This window comes from Lontra canadensis, unplaced genomic scaffold (assembly GCF_010015895.1).
Source record: "Lontra canadensis isolate GAN:19392208 unplaced genomic scaffold, GSC_riverotter_1.0 scaffold20, whole genome shotgun sequence".
Classification (NCBI taxonomy): Eukaryota; Metazoa; Chordata; class Mammalia; order Carnivora; family Mustelidae; genus Lontra; species Lontra canadensis.
The window spans coordinates 9,475,693-9,494,400 of NW_022631014.1; the positions used below are offsets into that span (position 1 = coordinate 9,475,693).

Here is an 18,708-nt window from a genome sequence, read left to right on the forward strand (position 1 = left end):
TCTGCATTACTACGTAGTACTGTGTCTATCAGTCGATGCTCCTGAATATTCACATAGAGGGAAATTGGATTATAGGGACCAGTTTTGTCAAGAAGAAGAAAATGAATGAGCATACATTGGGGCTGGGCCAGGATGAGCTGGATTTAATAACTTAGTAGGAAGTCCCTCTTAAAATCTTAGAAAATATGGTGATTGGATGAAACTGGGGATTTCAAAAATTGATTTTGTAGTGCTTTGCAGTTGAATTTAGACAAGGAAACCAAAGATCCTGGAAAGCACAGAGGGATGAAGTAAAGTTTGGGAGAAGGGTAAGAGAGCAAAGAAATAGGGTCAGAATGACAAGGGGTTTCAGAGTGGAAATAATGTCTGGTTTGTTTAAAATATGGAGAGGACCTGGAAGGAGACGAAAAAGAATCACTAAGAACAAAGATGGCTAAGTGGGAAGGAAAACGTGGTAGTAGGCGCTCTTAAGAGTAAAAGCAAAACCAAACAAATCAAATGAACAAATTAAAAAAAAAAAAAGAATATAATTCAAAGTTTACATCAAAAGAAAGAGCAACATGTTAGTGACAATCATTTATCCACCCCCACTCCATTTTTCTAACACTCTCTTATAGCTTAGGTTTGGTGCCCTGTGACTACTTTGGGCCAATGAGAATTATATGTGTCATTCTGAGGATGAGGAAATGCAAAGCCAGTATGTTTCCCTCCATCCCTGTCCACCCTGGGCAAGGAGCTTGGATTCCACCCATTTCAGATGGCATAGCCACAAGGAGGAGGGCCAACCTAACTTTAGTTAAGTGAGACATAAACCTCTATTGTATCAAGCAAAGAGATTTCGGGGCTTGTTAGTATAATATAACTTTCCATATCCTGGTTAATACAAGAAATGTCTATTCATTGAAGTTTCATGAAGCAGGGGAATGTATAAAAGGTACTAGAGAAATGAATAGGGTCAATGGGGGCTTACAACACCTGATTTTATAGCCAAAGAAAAACTGTTCATCAGTCTAAACACAATAGAATATGGGACACATTAATAAGCACTGTAATGCTATAAGCAGAGAAACAACATAATTGAAATGTGCTTTTACAATGCATCTATAATCCTAGTCAGTCCTTTGACTCTGTTTGAGTCAAAGCAGGTTTAAGAACAGAGGAACCAAGACTCTACTGGAGGGTCTGAAGCCCTTTATTATACTTAAAGGTTCTGTAAATTGACAGCACTGAATCTCTGCTGAGCTCTTTTTATGTCAATACTATAGCATTCTTGTACCTTGCTTCAGATGTAATCACCCTCCCTATCTCCAGCAAATAGTCATAATTATTGCTGTCACTTTACATTAAATGAAAAGGGAAATAAAGAAATGTGGAGAGAGGGAGAGAGACAGAGAGAGATTTCTTGGCATTAATGAGCAAATTGTCAGAAGACAGATGAGAAAGAAAATGAGTATACATGATATATGTGTGCATGAGAGATTAGCAAAAGTTAAATGAGGTTAACCTAAGAGGAGGACCAGACAATGAAGAGAAGGGTTCTTTGCACACTTTCCTAGCAAAGGAATTGGTTAGAGTGGAGAAGGGATGAGAGAAGAGCCTGGAGATAACCTTTTGGGATTTGGTAATTCCCTAGTGTTTGACACTGGAAGTTGCCACTTCCCAAAATCAAACACCAGAGGGCAGTGTTGGCCCAGGACCGTCTAGTTGTTGCCTTGCATGATTCTAATTGCCAAGGAGAGAGGCAGAAGCGAGCCTCTGATACCCCAATTGTCTGCACAGCAAACTTTGAAGGCGTGAAGACCAGTGGGTCCTCAGTTTCCTTCCAAAGTGACTTACCCCAACACTGGCAGCTATCAGTATGAGATTACGAATTCAAATATTCTAAAAATCCTTGCTATTTATTTAACTTGATAAACCTCTCGTTAACTTCAAGTCATTTTTATTGCTCCTGATTGCTTGAATTAATGCTCATAAAAGCTTTCTTGAATAAGTTAACAGTGAACTAAAGATTCATACACAGGGCAGTATTAGAAAGCTATTTTATCTTACTGGAAAAATTGTCACTATACACAGCATCCATCTTTAAAATTTTCATGGAAGAATTTAAAATTTTACACAGAATGATGACTCATGCATAGTTCAATTGCAGAAAATGTAACTATGTTACTATATTATATTTAAGGACAATTACACTAAGAACAGAATATTAATACCTGTGATTTTATGTGCCAGTTACTATGATCACTCCTTTATGTGTATTATGTCACTTTTCTCCCCACAATAAACTTATAAAGCAGGTACTAGTCTATAGGTAAGGAAATCAGAGTTTAAAAACATTATGCAACCTGCAAAGATATTTTCTGATGTAGTATGTCTTTTAACACAACTATTATCCTAGAGCAAATACACCACTATAGCATTACTACCGTTTAATACTTTATAAATACTTCACATACTTTATCTCTTTTAACACAATAGCCCCATAAACTACCCGAATATTACCGATCAAGAAACTGATTCTAGAAAAGGTGAGTCTCTCACCATCCATCTAAGAGCTTATTTTTTGTTTGTTTTTACCACACCAAACAAAGTCACAACAGGAAAAAAATGAATTCTGATCTCTGTGTTCTATACTAGAGTTTCTTGAACTTGCATTATATTCAGATACTTTCTAAAAACACACTCTCTAGTATCTCCAAGAATATGTTAGCAGACCCTCAATAGGTGAGATTTTGCCATTTGAAGTGACTTAAATAATATCTTATTACAAAAACAAACTATTTTGATATGTTGCTTCTTAAGAGGAGATTTCTGTAAATGCTAAAAATAAATACTCAAAGATTATTATCAAAATAAATAGACAAAACGTAAGCTTTCCTTTAGAATTTGCAAACTCCAAAAACACGACTGCACTTAGATACATGGGTTTACCCTCAATTCTGTTTAATCTGTACCCCCTGCCATTAGTAGCCAGGAGACCCAGATAAGAGAAAGTAAGGATGGTTCTAGTTTCATCTATCACTACTGCTGAAAAAACCAGTCTGTTTCACTGATGACAGTAGCTAGCATAACTGCATCGGGGGGAAGTACATTGCTGTTCCAGACCACATTTTTTTGTTTTGTTGGCAACAGCTGAGAGTGTTAAGATGGCAGTCCAAAGCAGATCCATGTAAACTCTCTATCTGTCCTCTAGGAGACAGCTGTTTAATTTTTAAAAGTTGCCATATGTTGATTTTCAAAGCATTTCTTTAACAAAGCAATCAAACCGTAAGTACAGAATTAAATCCAGACCTTCAGCTGGCTGCATGGGTTCTACCTAAGCAATCATACACAAAGACTCGGACCAAAATGTGACATATGTATACGTTGGTCACCTTATGTGCCCAAAGATCGATTTTTGGTTTCCAGCAATGGAAATGAACCACTGATTTCATTCTCAGCTGGCTGTCCTAAGATTACAATCTCAGTTTTGATAAAAACAGATGTCAAATCTGTTTTGACAGCGTAAGGATTTTAACATCCTGCCTTTTAAAATAGTTGCTTTTAGATGATTTCCAAGATCTGTCTCCATGGAAACTGGATGGGAAAGGCCACCACCGGCCAAAAGGAAGCAGTTTCCTCTGTAAGGTTATCTGCGGTTGTCAGGAGGGACCTGGCCCTGCGACTCAGGGCAGTTATCACAGCAGAAGTCTGCAAGGGAGTCCGACTTGGAAATAAACATGCAGACCAGAAAAGTTGTTTGTTTGCCTGTTTATTTATTGATCCAGGTTTACGTTCAGCAGTTTTTCTTTGTAATTAGCAGACACAGAAAACTGATCTTGGTCTTTAACCTATAGTAAATTCAATAGTATAATGTTTTGACTTGTTTTTATCTCCTTTATTTGAAAGGCACATTGACTTGGGTTAGTATTGTAAATTAAAGTTCCCCAAAGGGGAAACATTCCTTACTATTTGCAATGTCATAAACCTTCAAGTATTCTGGAAATACATTTTAAAAAAACCACAATGGTTACGTCTGAGCTTGTAGCAAGGAATGCCATCTTGCCAAAAAATATTAAATCATTTGTTATGCTGGTAGTGTGAGAGCATAATAATAAGATATTTATAATCATTTCATTCTTGCTTTAACATATTTTGAAATCCAATAAAGAAATGGAATACATCCATTAAAAAGTTTTTTATTATATAAAAATTAGCAAGACAGGCATATGGAAACTATATTTAAATTTCAAAGCCTATTTTCTCTCAATTTAGTACTTAAGCATTGAGTAACCAATAAGCTATTTAAAGCTATTTCCATGACACTAAGGTTAAGAATGCTTCCCCATATTTCTACATCAGCTTTTAAATGGAAATGCGTTTTTGAATATAATACCTTTACTCAACAGAGGTATAGCAGATTATGTTTTGCTTTATTAAACAATTTCCCATATCCCCTCACGTTGCCGTGGACCCCTATACCCTCTTTCATTTAATCAGGTAGACAATTCAGTGGGATTGCCTAAGGGAAAGGCTGACAGCAGAAAATGGAGGAAAAAGTAATCAATTTCAGACTCTGGAGTCTCAAAAGGCTAGTCTTCATGGTGATTGAAAAGAATGCCCAATTTGGGGGGAAATGTGATAAATAAGAGCCAGACTAGGGAAAAAGGGAAAAGGGCAAAGGAAAGCAGTGAGAACTCAAAAGTGAGTAGGTCCCAAAGAAGGGAGTCCCTTGCCTAGCCCACTAGGCTAAGTGTGCCAGCTGCCCATGGGGTTGCTTCTCAGCTCCAAATCCACCCTTCAGTGCCCTGCACGTGATACTGGAATTTCTCCCTCAATAAGATGTTCAGCTCCCTTGGGAGAGAGCACTGGAGGGATGCTGGAGGAGTAAGAGGCTTGTGCCTCAGTCCTGCTGCCCTGAGTGGTTAGCTGGAATGGGAACACCCACGCGGTGCTCACTCCCAAGCAACTTCAGTGGCACCAATCTTGCAGGCAGCTACCCAGAATGTTCCACGGCGCAGCACCTACCATTGGACAGCCTCCTCTGGTCCCATAGAGGGCGTTTCCCAGTCCAAGCCTCATGTGCTGATTTCCAGCAAGTTCCACAGCAAGACAACTCACCATGGATGACTTGCCCCAGTCCCCCAGAGGAAGACTTCCTTGCAAGTTTCTCTAGCACAGCACCTCACTGGATTTCTCAGATCTTTCCAATAAGGTCTGGACCTCAGCCTGGGATGGGGTTGTCCTCTTTTATTTTGTTCCTTTCTTGGATGATCTTTGCGTCAGCCTTATAAGTAGTGACTTCCTTGTCTGCTCTTCCTACATTCTTCAGATTTTTCCTTTTCCCCTCCTTTTTAAATAATACCCTGATGTTATTAATAATCTTAAGCAATTTTTTATATTAAATCTTCCCTGTTGAAATTACCATGTAGTTTCCGTCTCCAAACTGGACCCTCACTGATACAGAGCTGTTCCAGGAAGGTCCCAGGAGAAGGACCAATACAGATGGGATTTGGGAATTGGTTTGATGGTTCCCAGGAAGTGAGTCGGTACTGAGTTTTGCCATAGGACAGAGTATGCGGGTAACCCATGGCACGCAGTGGCATCACAATCAATCAGGGTGTCACCATGATAAAGAGCCAACTGAATCAAGTGCCCTGCAAGTACACATGGCTGCCACACTTGACTGCTAGGCAGTATGAAGACTACAAGGACTGAGTTAGGGAGGCATTCTTCAAAGTGCATCCAAGCACTTAAAAAAATGATAAGCCTGGGTCCTCTAACTCTTGGTTCAAATCAGAGGCTAAGACCCAAAGAAATTCCATGATAGCTATAAAAGGACCTGTTATTTCTTGCTACCCCAGCACTGATAAGGCTGATAATCAAATACGAATTTAATTGGGCAGGTTGCTAAATTACAATGTCAGTTAAATGCACACTATGACAAGTTTCTCATGTGAAAGTTAGGAAAAGAATGGGATCCTGAAACTTGAAATAGGGACATTTTGCTGGATTCAGATAAAAGTAACAATCCTGAAATTCAAGTCACTCAGAGCTATCATTGCCAGCAGAAGTAGCTTGTCACTTTGTGTCTGAGATATCAAAACTTTTTTGCTTGAAAACTTTACACCAAACACATCTGGGACAGATGAGGAGTGATACCTTAAAAAGGACCTTATAAGGTCCCCAACAATGAGGCTCAAGTCCATTACTAGGGTCATGACTCAATATGATTCCAAGAGGAAATTGCTTATCCATCAAAAGAAATGCAAGACTTTGTTCTTATATATCAGCAGCAACCCAGAGAACATGTGTAGTAGGCTCTCAGGGTTTTAGGCCAAGGGGAATGAAATATAGCACTAGATCAGGTTGAATTCATTCATATGAGTGCTCTTACTACAGAGTTCAGATGTCATGTATTAGTCCTGCAGCTGAAGGTAACTGCTTGACTGGTTGGTGTCCTACAACTTGAACTCAGTGGTGGCCTACATTTAATAGGGATAAAATGCAGAGCTTCCCTCGTATGTGGAGGGGGGAATTCAAAGGCCTAGAGATAGGAATGTTGGGGTAGATTTGCCATATGTGACCTGCACACTCACTTCCCAATTACGTTCAACAAGAACGCTGAGAAGCTACTCCTGTCATTAGGCAGTGAGAAATACATTAGAGAGAGGAGCCCCGATTCCTTAAAAACTACTGTGGTTGCTTTCCTTTGTAGGCTAGGGACAACATGGAAACTACAGGATTCTGATGAGGATCATGTGACCCCAGAGGAGCAAAAGCCAGATGACAGCACTTAACCACCAGCGACAAACTTGGCATTTACCATAAAGGGTGAAAGAGATGTACTGTTAATTAGAATGCCTTGGCCCATAGATTTCTTTGGTTGTGGTTAACTGACGAGGGTGTTCCTGGGAAGGAAACAGGTGGTCGGTTTACTAGATTATTCCTTAATCTAAACAACAGAAAAGAAACACTAGGCCTGGTAGACAAAACGAAAACAAAAACAAAAACAAACCACCAAAAAACAAAACAAATAAGAAAAACACCCCAAAACCAAAAAACAAACAAAAAAACAAACTGCTTTGTTGCTGTTGCCACAGTGGAGAGTGACAGACTCTCATATAGTTTCTAGACTTCAGCCAATTCAAAGACCCAAAGCCCTTGATTAGTGGGAAAGCTGGGACCCCTTTAGGAAGGGCCCTGAAACACTGCTGTTAAGTATACACTGTAAATTTTCCTTCAAGCCTTGCCCAGAGAGACGTGCAGCCATTTATCAGAGTGACTGTTCACTGGGGAGAAGGAAATACACAGGCTTTCAGAGAACTGGACACTGGTTGTAAACTAGCACCAATTGCTACAGTCTGATAATGCCATTGTGGCACACCAAATGGCATGTATCTTTTGTTCGTTTGTTTGCTTTTGGGGGGAGGTTAAGTGTAATAGCCCAGTATGACTTACAGTGGACCCAGCTGGTCCACAGACCTGGTGGAATTTCCCTCTAGTACTTGAATGTATAATTGGAATTGCCATAACTGGCAACTGACAGAATCGCCAGATTGGCTCTCTGGATCTTAGACTGAGGAAATGTTTATATGTTTCACTCTTTGATATGTTTCAAGTGCATGGAACAGTAGCACCTAATCATAGGCACCTAATAATTTTATGTCAAAGGAATGAATGAATGAATGAATGGCATAAGAATGTGCAATCTTAAGCTTCAAAATACTTGCTACTTTCTTGTCCAAATGCTTACACATTCATCCACAAAAATTTCTTTTCTTATTAACAATAGGACTTTGGTCAACTTTGATAAATGAACATTCAGTTTGCTTATCAGATAGCTTTCTGTAAATTATTAGATAAATACTAGATAGATTTCTGTAAATTATTAATAGCCATTTCCTAACTGATTGCATCCTCAGTGCCTAAGAGTCAATAATCTCAGACCTTGTGTTTTCATTTCTCTGAGATGTTCTAGTGTTAACCCAGCATCCTCAAGATTAGTGAGTGGGCACTCCTTTTCTTTCTTTCCTGTAGTGAAGCTGTTCAGAACCCAGCTCTGTCCCCTTTCATCCCCACACTGAAGGGCCATTTGTATTGTAGTTTATTTTTAATGGGACACTGACAATGAAAGAGTAGGTTAGGAACCATAGGGGAAACCTGCCATATTTGCTTTTTTTTTTTTTTTTAAACCCAATGACCTTTTCAGCCCTGCTGCTAAGCTAGAATGTTTCCAAATATATGTAGTTGGAGAGGATAAAAATCAGCATTCATTCCAAGTAAAAGTCCTACAAAGTAGTTTTCAACAATATTAGCATCAAACTCATTCTTAAGATGAAAAGGAAATAAAAAGCTAGTATGCTGACCTGTGTGATGTAGATGATTTTGTGCAGTTGAATTAAGATCTGCTGAATAGGATCGCTGATCTGTCGTACTTTCCTCTGGGACACAGCAATCCCTGCAGATGCTGTGAATGATAAATTCTGCAGTTAGTCAAGATCCTGGTTTTCTCTTTCAAAAGTGATATTAGTGAAAATGGTGTAAAATTCTGAAAAAAAAAAAAAATTAAGCTAAGATCCTTATCCTACCAATGAAATAATATGCAGAGACCCTGTAACACTTCAATATTTTACAATATGGGATGCAAGCCTTCTTTCCTTTATTTATAAGACTGCTAAGTAAAATAACAATGTCACCTTTTATAACATCTAAAAGACTCTTGGGAATTTTGCCTGCAATCAAGTCAGGCTGTCACCAGGAGTCAGTGGTGCTTTGGATACTGTGACCTTTGAAAAGCTGAGCTTCAGATAGGTGCAGTTAACAGCCTATCAGCCTTTTAAATTTTACAGTCATTATGTCCTTAATACCATATTTTAAAACTAATTTTATTAAAACTACTAATACAAATGCTGAATAGGCAATCTTACAGAGGAAAAAACAAAAAGAACAGAAACAAACAAAAACCAAAAATCAAAAAAGTATAATTTGTAATAATCAAGGGACTGAAAGTGATTGTAACCTTTGATTAATACAAATTTTCACCTGGATTTTTCTCCAGGTCTAAATGAGACACATTTCATCACTTATCCTGAGTCCTTATCATCCAGCCACACCACTTTTCACAGTTTAAGGCTAACTTGGTATCAAATTGCATATGAGCTGCTTTCTCAGCTTCAGATGTCATAGCCACAAGTCATCCATTCTTAAATTTGAGGAATATAAAACTCTAGATTAGCTGCAAGGCCACCTCTGACTCTTCCCACCCTCAGATCCACACTGAAGAAAATGGAAGAGAGACTTCAGATATATGGATGTATAGAATCCTCCCCCTGTCCCCTCTTGCTCCTGCCCTTCCTTGGTGTGACCTATAGCATGCATAGAAAAGCTCCAAGGGCCCTCTCTACTTCCCTCCATACCACCTTGAGTCTGTAGAAAGTTCAGTGTGAACATAATCATTGCTTTAGCAACAGCTAAAATTTTGAAAAATAATTCTTATATAAATGCTTTCTGAGAAAGTTTGCCTATTTTACCATAAAAAATTGTTTCCAGAACATTCAGCGAAAAAATTTCATGTGGTGATTAAAAGATTCAACCTGTTCTATTATAACATGTGACAATTTATATTTAGGACACAGACACAAAAAGAAAACAAACTTAATGTTTAAAGAAATACCATTTTCTTTATGGGCATCTTTACTGAGTTGAGAAATTCATATAAAGAATTATCCAGTTCCAGCTTATCTGCGTTTAATACGTTGTTTAAATGTCTGAAATGCAAAGGATTTACCTACCCTAGGCACTGTGTCTAAGTCCTTTTAAGCATCAATTACTTGACATTAGGATGATGTTTGATAAATTACCCTTAGGGTAAAAATGTGAAAGTAAGTCAGAAAGAATTAAAGTAGGTCTAAAATAGAAAAGAGAATGCTGGAGGTATCTGCTCCAGCCTGCAGAGATGGCCATGTTGTACATATGTCAAATTTTCTACAGTGGTGTTTTCTGTAGAAATGATTCTTAAAACATAAGTATTTGTTTTTTCTAGATCCATACCGAGAACTACAGACCGTGTAATGTGGCCAAGACGCTGTTGCTACAGGAACATTAACTTCACATTTTCTGAAGCTGGAGGGTTTGATTTTTTGGATCACCTGTATGTTGACTACTCTATGTTTTTGATACGTGGACTTAACATTCATAGGTGATGAGTTAAAATCTCACAGCGTGGCAGAGAGTTCTGAGATTGTGATGACATTTTGAGTGGGATATCACATGGGTTTGACTCTACCTTGCCACAAGAATGTGCTCATCTGTGGCCCTAAACACAAAAACAGAGATGGTTAGCTAGAATGCCTGTCTTCTGAACTACTCAATTATGCAAAGCAACTTAAAATTTTCTTAAGACCTCTTGACCACTCCTCTCAGTCCCAGTAAATCTTTGTCTTTCGAAATAATTTTGATTGTTCATTCTCTAAAAAAATCAATTTAAAAATGTTTAATTACACGTGTCCATCATAAAACAACCCAGGTATTACAGAAAGGGCTGGAGGCTCCCTGGAACAACCCCCACCCTCACCCCAGCGCCTCCCCCAGAAGTGACCTCTGACATCAGCTTGGTGTGTTGCCTTCTGGTCCCTTTTCTATCCATTTACTGTGTACTTTCAGAACAGTATTTTTCAAATGCTAGTTGAATCCTGAAAGCAGTTTAATGGGTCGTGACCAGCATTTTGATAAATGGAATGGAATGACATGGAACAGGATAGAAGAATTTCAGAGTGCATTGCATACAGTAAGGGTCTGCTCAGTTGCGATATAAAAATGTGTTTCTTGTTGAAGGTCATTTCCAAAAGGGTTTGAAAGCTACTATTGTAGAAAGTCTATAGTATTACCTCATGCTTTCTTTCTTTATTTCTCTCTTTTTAAATAAATGGGGACACATCATAAGGTTGTGTTACAATTTTTTTTTTCTTCTTGACTCAGTCTGTCATGGAGATTCTTTTTTATCAACACACACCGTTCTAGGCCATTCTTTCTAACCGTCATTAAAGAGTGCTACATGTTCTGCACGTAGCAGTTACTTTAGCCACTTCTGTCTTAGAGGGAATTTAATTTGCTTTCAATCTCTCATTATTATATATGATGCTGCTGTGAGCACACAGGCACATGCCTCATTGTGTCTAAGACAAAAGGTCTCTGCAGGGAGATAGGAGAAATCAAATAGTTGGGTCCTCAGATACACATATTTCTTATTTTAACAAACACATATTAAGTAGCTGAAACCATTTGCACTCTGACTGGAAGAGAATCCATTTTTCTACACCTTAATCAATGCTATGCATTATCTAACTTTTCAATTTTGCCAATCTAAATTTGTTTTATTTTGTGTTTACCTAACAGAAGGCTATTGTACTTCTTTGGTGAATTTCCTGTTTCTGTCCCATGCTTCTTATTCGTAGTGAATTGTAAATGCTCTTTGTGCAGTCTAAATACTAATGATTTTATTGTATTTTGTATGTTAAGAGTATTTTTACCTAATTTGTTACTTCTTTTCAATTTAAAGGGTATTCCCCATCCCTATCCCCTAGGCTAAAGGTAATTTTTAGACTTAGAGGCCACCAGAAGAGTCTCTCAGATACCTGCTGCTGCTGTAAAATGGCAAGACAGGATCCCAGGACTCCAGGGGTGCTCTGGCAGGATTACTGAGATGTGAGTAATCTCATGAGTTAGGATTGGAGGAAAACAGGAACTCTGAGACTACAAATGATAGTTCTATATACTGGCTATACCATTTACAAACCCTCTAGATTTCCTGAACTACTTCAGCTAATCCTGGGTATGAGAACCATTAATCCCCCCCTTCTACCTGATCAAATGCTCACAAATTTTTATATTTCTTTACATCAGAATGTATATTTATTTAGCCCTTAATAATTTTAGGAAAACGATAGTGATAAAAATTCACATAGGTACTATTTTTTAAATTTTAATTGTTTATTTAAATATTGATAACTACCAAATTTGTGGCAAATGTTAGCCATACCATTCTGAGTTTTAAAGCGTTCTCTCTCAATAAATCTGTCAGATTGGCAAACTAATAATACTATGTTTCCTAACTTTTCACAAAAAACATGCAACACATAATTATGGTGATAATTTTGTCCTGAATATTTTTATTAAAATAATATTCTCTTAAAAAATATCACAGAAGCTTATTATATTCCAATGTCAGTCATATACACTATTCCTATGATTCATATAAAAACATGTAGTTCCTACTACAAAAGATAGACAATATTTGGTCCTATTAAAATTTAAATCAAACCTAAGTTTAAAATTGACTCAATTTTAATTTCCTTTTCTAGTTTTATTACAATAGCGACTTTAATTAGTGGATTTAATTTTAAAACTTAAGGAAACTTCAAAATTCCTTATAAAAGTTAATTTATTTAAAGGTATCAGAAATTTTTTAAAGTAATTATATTTGTTATCTTACTCTGGTGAGCATGACCCTAAATAGCAATTTTTTTTTCCGCCTCTCTAGGGTAAAAAGTAGGAGAACCTAGAGGAAGACCAGTGCTTTTTCAGCATGAACTTGGGGCAGACACTGGGATGGGTTTTACATATTCAGCTTCATCTAATCCTTGAAAACTTCTGAAGGGTAGCTGTTCTTGTCTCATCTTGCAGATAAAGAGAGTAAGATTAGATGGGGCACCTGGGTGGCACAATCGGTTGGGCTTCTAACTCTTGGTTTAGGTTCAGGTCATGATCTCAGGGTCATGAGATCAAGCCCCACATGGGGCTCCATGCCCAGAGCAGAGACTGATTGGAATTCTCTCCCTCTGTCCCTCCCCTCACTCATGTGCTCTCTCTCTAAAATAATAAATAAATCTCTTAAAAATTTTTTTTTTTTTTAAGGAAGGTTAAGGTTAAGGAAACTGTCCAGTGACATCACAGAGCAGGTGATGGCTGGACCATGAAATGAAGCAGGTCCTAAAACACTCACTGTCTCATTCTAGACAGGAGCTGAGGGGCTCCCACTTCTCTTCCTGACTCATCACTAACACAATTCCTCTGGTTACCTCCAATATAAAATAATATTTATGCTCCTTCCCTGGCCTCAAATACTATTTCTCTTAAAAGGGTCACTATTTTTAACATGATGTTCTATCTAGGCCTTTGTACATTTAATGGATTAAATATTTTTGGAAAGCATCTACATGTAGTAAACCGGAAGCATTAGGTCTTTGTAGTCTGTGCAGTATACTCTCTCTGCTTTTTTACTCATAGCACATTACAATAGACAAGTTAGGGGTTCTTTCCTGGTGCTCTGAGACTTGATTTTTGCTATATATCCAGTCTACTGAAACTACAATTCACAACACAAGCCCTGAAGCTGTTAATTACTACAATTTGAACAAAATACGGATTACACTTCAAGTTTGTAACCAAGTTGACCAAGATATAGTATAGACTCTTATTTTTCTGAATTTTCTCTGCTAAGAGTCAGGAAATTCTGAACAACTGCAGAAGAGAACATTTTGGGTTCTGAAGAAGCAAGGAATAATTTTACTCTATAGATGGGGCCAAAACATATATTGGCTTCTCTGTATTTGACCAAATGCCCTGTAGAAAGACAATGCAACCCATTAAATTTTAGTATAGTAAATCTGATTTACTCTCACCTTTTTCCTTAGCTTCTGTAAAATGAAATAAAGTAACTGAATAATAGTTCAAAACTACAAATGTTCAACAATTTACGTCTACGGCCAACAGCGTAGAAGGCACCAGAAGTACAACAAAGGATAAGTACTGCACCTAAAAATGTTCATGAAAAGTTCACTCAGATAACCAGAAGATGGGGGATAGAGAGTTACATGTGAGAAGACCATGGAGAATTGGTAAGCCTTCAATAAGCAGAAGCATAGGACATGGATTTGGTGTGAGGGAAGGTATACATGAGTGGCAGGTTCTGAGCAGAAGGAATGGTTTTCAGCAAAAGCAGGAGTCAACTAAGTGAAGGTGTCAGCAAGTTGTCTAATTTATCTAGTGTGCCCTATAATAAAAAAAGTACAGTACTGAGTATAGCTAAAGAGGTAGTCAGGCACTGTATACGATGGTGAGGAGCCATAAGGGAGACTGTGTTTCAGGAAAGGCAGTCTCATAAGAAGAAGCCCAGAGCCAAAGTCAGAAGACCTGGTTTGGAATAGCATGTGGTGGCCATCTGCCGATGGGGAACAGAAGCCAAGAACACTGCTGAAGACTGGATTCCAGTCACTGGGAGAAGGACATCCCATGGAAAGTGAGAGGGAAGTGACAGAGAGGATGATGACGAGTGGGCTTGGCCATGGAATCCTTCTCAAGACTGACCAGCACTTCCACAAGCAGGTAGGAATTATTAGGAAGAGACTTGACAGTCCGAACCTAGTCACCCCCCTTCACCTCCAGCCCGCCCCACTTCCTCCCACTCCCCCTGGTGGTATTTCCCACAGAATGGCAGGAAGCTCCATCAAAGTCTCAGCTTCTTTTACTCACTGGGTGATCAGACTCTTTCACCCCCTTTCACTGGAATCTTCAGAAACAAGCTGTTTAAAGGCCAAAAAAGCAAGGCTGCATTGAAGACCTTCCTTCTTGAATTCTGGCTTAATCACCTTTACAATATGCACCTCACATCCTGTTCATGTTTAATTTGTGCATGTGTGAGGATTAGGGTTTTCCTCACTTCTAAACGTGCGACCTCTTTAGTTACTTTTTCAAACTATAAAATATAATCTCGGGATGTCTAAGGCCAAAGTTCCTAGAAGTGATTACATAATACCCAAGGAGGATGCTGTGTAGAGAATTTACTGCTACATCATTTCCTACACTTACTTTTGACTTCAGAAACCTCCTATTGTCAAGCAGTGGAGTGTGAGGCTAGCATTGCCCAAGATGGGGTAGCAGAGAGGAACCAAAGAACAGAGAGAGTACATTTCTGGGCTTTAAAAAGCAATAGTCCAAGTAGAAGGCAAGAGAGATTGAAAAGAATTGTTGCCAAGCAACTTTTCCCTCCCATCCCCCCACCCCCCTGGCATAAGAAAAGCTTCTCTGAGGAGGAAGGACAGAAAGACCAGAAGAAAAGAAGTCTCAGAAGAGACTCAAATCCTAGCTTACTTTAGGCAGTCTGGGTGGTGGCAAGAGGAAGGAAGAGTTGGATGATGGAGCTCTCTTTAAGTTGGGGATTCAAGAGTGGTAGGGCTGTGGGCTCAGGTCCTGTAGGGAACGCTGAGAAACCTAGTCATGAGATGTTCCCTGCACCACAGCAGGGGGTAGGGTGGGATAGGAGAGATAGCTTTCCAGGGGGTCAGAAATAGGGGGCCTACTGAGTTCTGAAGTCTCCAGGCCCAGAGAAGTGGAGAAGAACCAGTCAACCCTCCCAGGCCCCTGAGATGGTGACCTGACAGAATGAGAGAGTGTGCCCTACAGAGGTCTTGCTTTCATTCATGGCCACGGATGAAACCATGTGGACTGGGAACTGAAAATCAGGCAGGGCTGTGCCACTACATTCTTTGGATGCCAATGTGGAAGGATAACCATACTCAGTAGTCAGATCAAATACCAGCACAGGCTGTCTCAAAACCCCAGTACCACGAGGCCAAAAATGCCACTCAGAGAAGAACAGAGAGAAGAACAAGCCTCAGCTTGTCTAATTTTAAGCTGACAAAGAAATCACTAACACACTGAAATTTACCTATTAGGTAATTGACCCTGTGTTCTGATATGTTGAATGGGGCTCCATATAAAAATTAAGTTTAGTGTTGGGAAAATATAAAAAGTTAGATTTTTGGTGTTGAATCTGTGGCCTAAAAACAGCATATGCATTTGGTGTAGTCCGTTCAGCCTGACTTTTCTCCACTGACTTAGTTATTTCTTTTACTATGCTACAATGACTATGCAAGTCATGCTTGCTCCCTTTAGTCTTCCTAGAGGGAACATTATTTCAAAAAGTCAACTCTATTGATGTAACCCAGAATTCTCAAGAAGAAAATATTGTGGTGCAAAAACACACCATGTTCAACACTATGGATACAAAACTAATCAATCAAACTAAAGAACAAAACAAAACAACACAGAAAGAAAAGATGGCACACCAAGCCCTATTCAATTACCTGAACAAGAAGAATTTATCCCAGTCATGGAGAATAGGCAAAATTATTACTGTATGAATCTCGGACAACATGCTAGAGCATTTTCTAATTCCATTTGATCTCGGTCTAATGCTACTGGGTAATGTCCCAGTATACCTAACCAATAATTCACACCAATAAAGGTACAAGCAGTTTACTTCCTATAGTGTTCATGATTACCCTGCAGAAACTGATGTATTGGTATGACTTTACAGACTGATCAATAAGTTAATTACAAAAATATATAGTTTTATTTCACCAGTCTTATGCTCAATTTAACAATGTTATTTCAGCTTTTCTTTATTGACTATACAAATCCTTGTTCTTCAAATGCTCTTGGAACTAGCTCTTTTATTCTCCATCTAGTTCTATCAATAATGGGTTAAATAAAACTAGGACACTTGCTAAAGAATAACTTAAAGAAGAATTGTGCTTTTGCATTCCGATACAGTAGAAAACAAGAAATAGTTGTACAATTTTTTTTTTAAATTAATTAACACACTCTCTAAAATATCCCAAATAATCTATAGAATCCACAGTGAGGAATGTCAGTTAAGAATTGGTGAGGTCTGGAGCACCTGGGTGGCTCAGTCAGTTAAGAGTCTGCCTTCAGGATTCCAGGACAGGGCTCCGTGCTCAGCGGGGAGTCTTCTTTTCTCTCTCCCTTTCCTTCTGCCCCTCCCCTTGCATGTGCTTTCTCTTTCTCTAATAAATAAATAAAATATATTTTTAAAAGGTGGAGGATACCTGGGTGGCTCAGTTGGTTAAGCGGCTGCCTTCAGCTCAGCTCATGATCTCAGAGTCCTGAGCTCGAGTCCCGCTTCAGGCTCTGTGCCCAGTGGGGAGTCTACTTCTCACTTTCCCTCTGCCCTGCTTGTGCTGTCTCTCTCTCAGTCTATCTCTCTTTCTCAAATAAATAAATAAATAAAATCTTAAAAAAAAATGGGTGGGTTCTATGGGACACCTAGGTGGCTCAGTTGGTTAAGCCGCCAACTCTTGATTTCAGCTCAGGTCATGATCTCAGGGTCCTAGGACTGAGCCCCGCATCAGGCTCTGCACTCAGTGGGGAGTCTGCTTCAGGATTGTCTGTCTCCCTCTGCCCCCACACCTGTGTGCACACTCATTCTCTCTCTCTCTCTCAAATTAATTAATTCATTAATTAAGAAGAATGGTGAGGTCTCAGCTATATGAGAGGGCAGGTGGTTGGTTAGCTAGAAGAAAGATGTCTCTTGCCTCTTTCTTATTAATATTGACTCACCTGTCACTGTACTCATTATTCAAACTACCATATGAAAATAATTCAGAGGGCATTGTAAACATTCTGAAACTGTTTTTAAATTCTATTAAAAAGCGTTAGTAATAATAGTCTGGAATTTGAGAGCCTTGACTTTCTCCATTGACTCAATTATTTTGTACATTGCTACAATCTATCCAAGCCATACTGACCTCCTTTATTCCTACTGAATGGTGTTGTAGCTTTCTTCCCCTCCTTCCACTTAGCCTTGCCCCCCAGGGCAAAAACCCCCAAGGCAGGGTTGTGGGCTACCATTTAATAGCTGATCTGCAATTTGCAAATTTTGGTCTTGGATTGGAATCCTCAATAACGTCCCTGAGACTGAGTATCTCTTTGGAGAGAAGAACTTGAAAAAAACTACATCTCCAGGCAGCATTCACCTGGGACCTATCTCCTTTGACAGGAAGAATTAGGAAGGAAATCACCACTGGTAAAGAAATTTATTGCCTCCCACCACTTCCCCAATCTTAAATCTAACATTAAAGTATCATTTTTCCCCATTCTTGAAGTCATCCTAAAATGACTTACGCAAGCTGCTCTCAGTAGCAAGGATGAACAAGAGTTTATATTGTGGTAATATGCATCGGTTACTTAACAAGTAGTTTTCAGGGTCCTGACCTCAGAGAAAGTACCCAAGATATATTTAAACTTATAATTTGGTTGGGAAATCTAACCAATATATCAAAATCCCAACAACAATATAAAAAAGTATATAATTATATGCCAAATTGCATGGTATAGATAAGTATTATAAGAAATTCTATTAAAATCTGGGAAGCACTTTTTTATATGCTAAAAGAATGGCCATGAAATAAAACAAGAGAAGGCATGTACTCCAAACCACTTTGGCAATTGCAAAATTTAGCATTAATTACTGTATGTCAATAACTAACGTGAAAGTGAGCTACTGAAGGTTGCTAATGACAAGGGCTGGAATATTAAGCTGTGCTCTCTGGAATACTTGGATGAAACACTGACTACTTTATTTAGATCTGACCTTTATGAACAAAAGACAAGTATAAAAATGGCTTCTCAGTCATCTAGTAAGAAAGCATAATTAAGAGCCCAGAAATCATGAAGTGACAATTCCTATTCAAAATGCAGAGCATAAGAATTCCCATGTATCAGCTCAGTGCCTGGCTGTTCACTGCTGTGAAATAGAAAAGTGAGCAAGGGAGAGGAAATGTCAGTGTTAATCTAGTCAAATTAGGCCATATTCTTAGTTGACATTACATTTGCACTTGAAACTTGGGCTTGATTGGCGCTTCCCAA

The 18,708-nt window shown here is 38.7% G+C and overlaps 1 protein-coding gene across 4 annotated transcripts in view; it reads right to left on the reverse strand.

Moving 5' to 3' along the window:
* The window catches only part of NEK10 (NIMA related kinase 10), a 215,596-nt gene that overhangs the window by 20,577 nt on the left and 176,311 nt on the right, over positions 1–18,708 (reverse strand). For 2 of the 4 annotated variants that reach the window (XM_032860998.1, XM_032861001.1), the window contains 2 exons: positions 10,268–10,297; positions 8,349–8,449 (listed from right to left, as the gene is read on the reverse strand). In XM_032860998.1, coding sequence (XP_032716889.1) covers positions 8,349–8,449; positions 10,268–10,297 — 131 coding nt within the window. The remainder of the gene's footprint in view (positions 1–8,348; positions 8,450–10,267; positions 10,298–18,708) is intronic. The other 2 variants (XM_032861000.1, XM_032860999.1) reach the window with 1 other exon arrangement.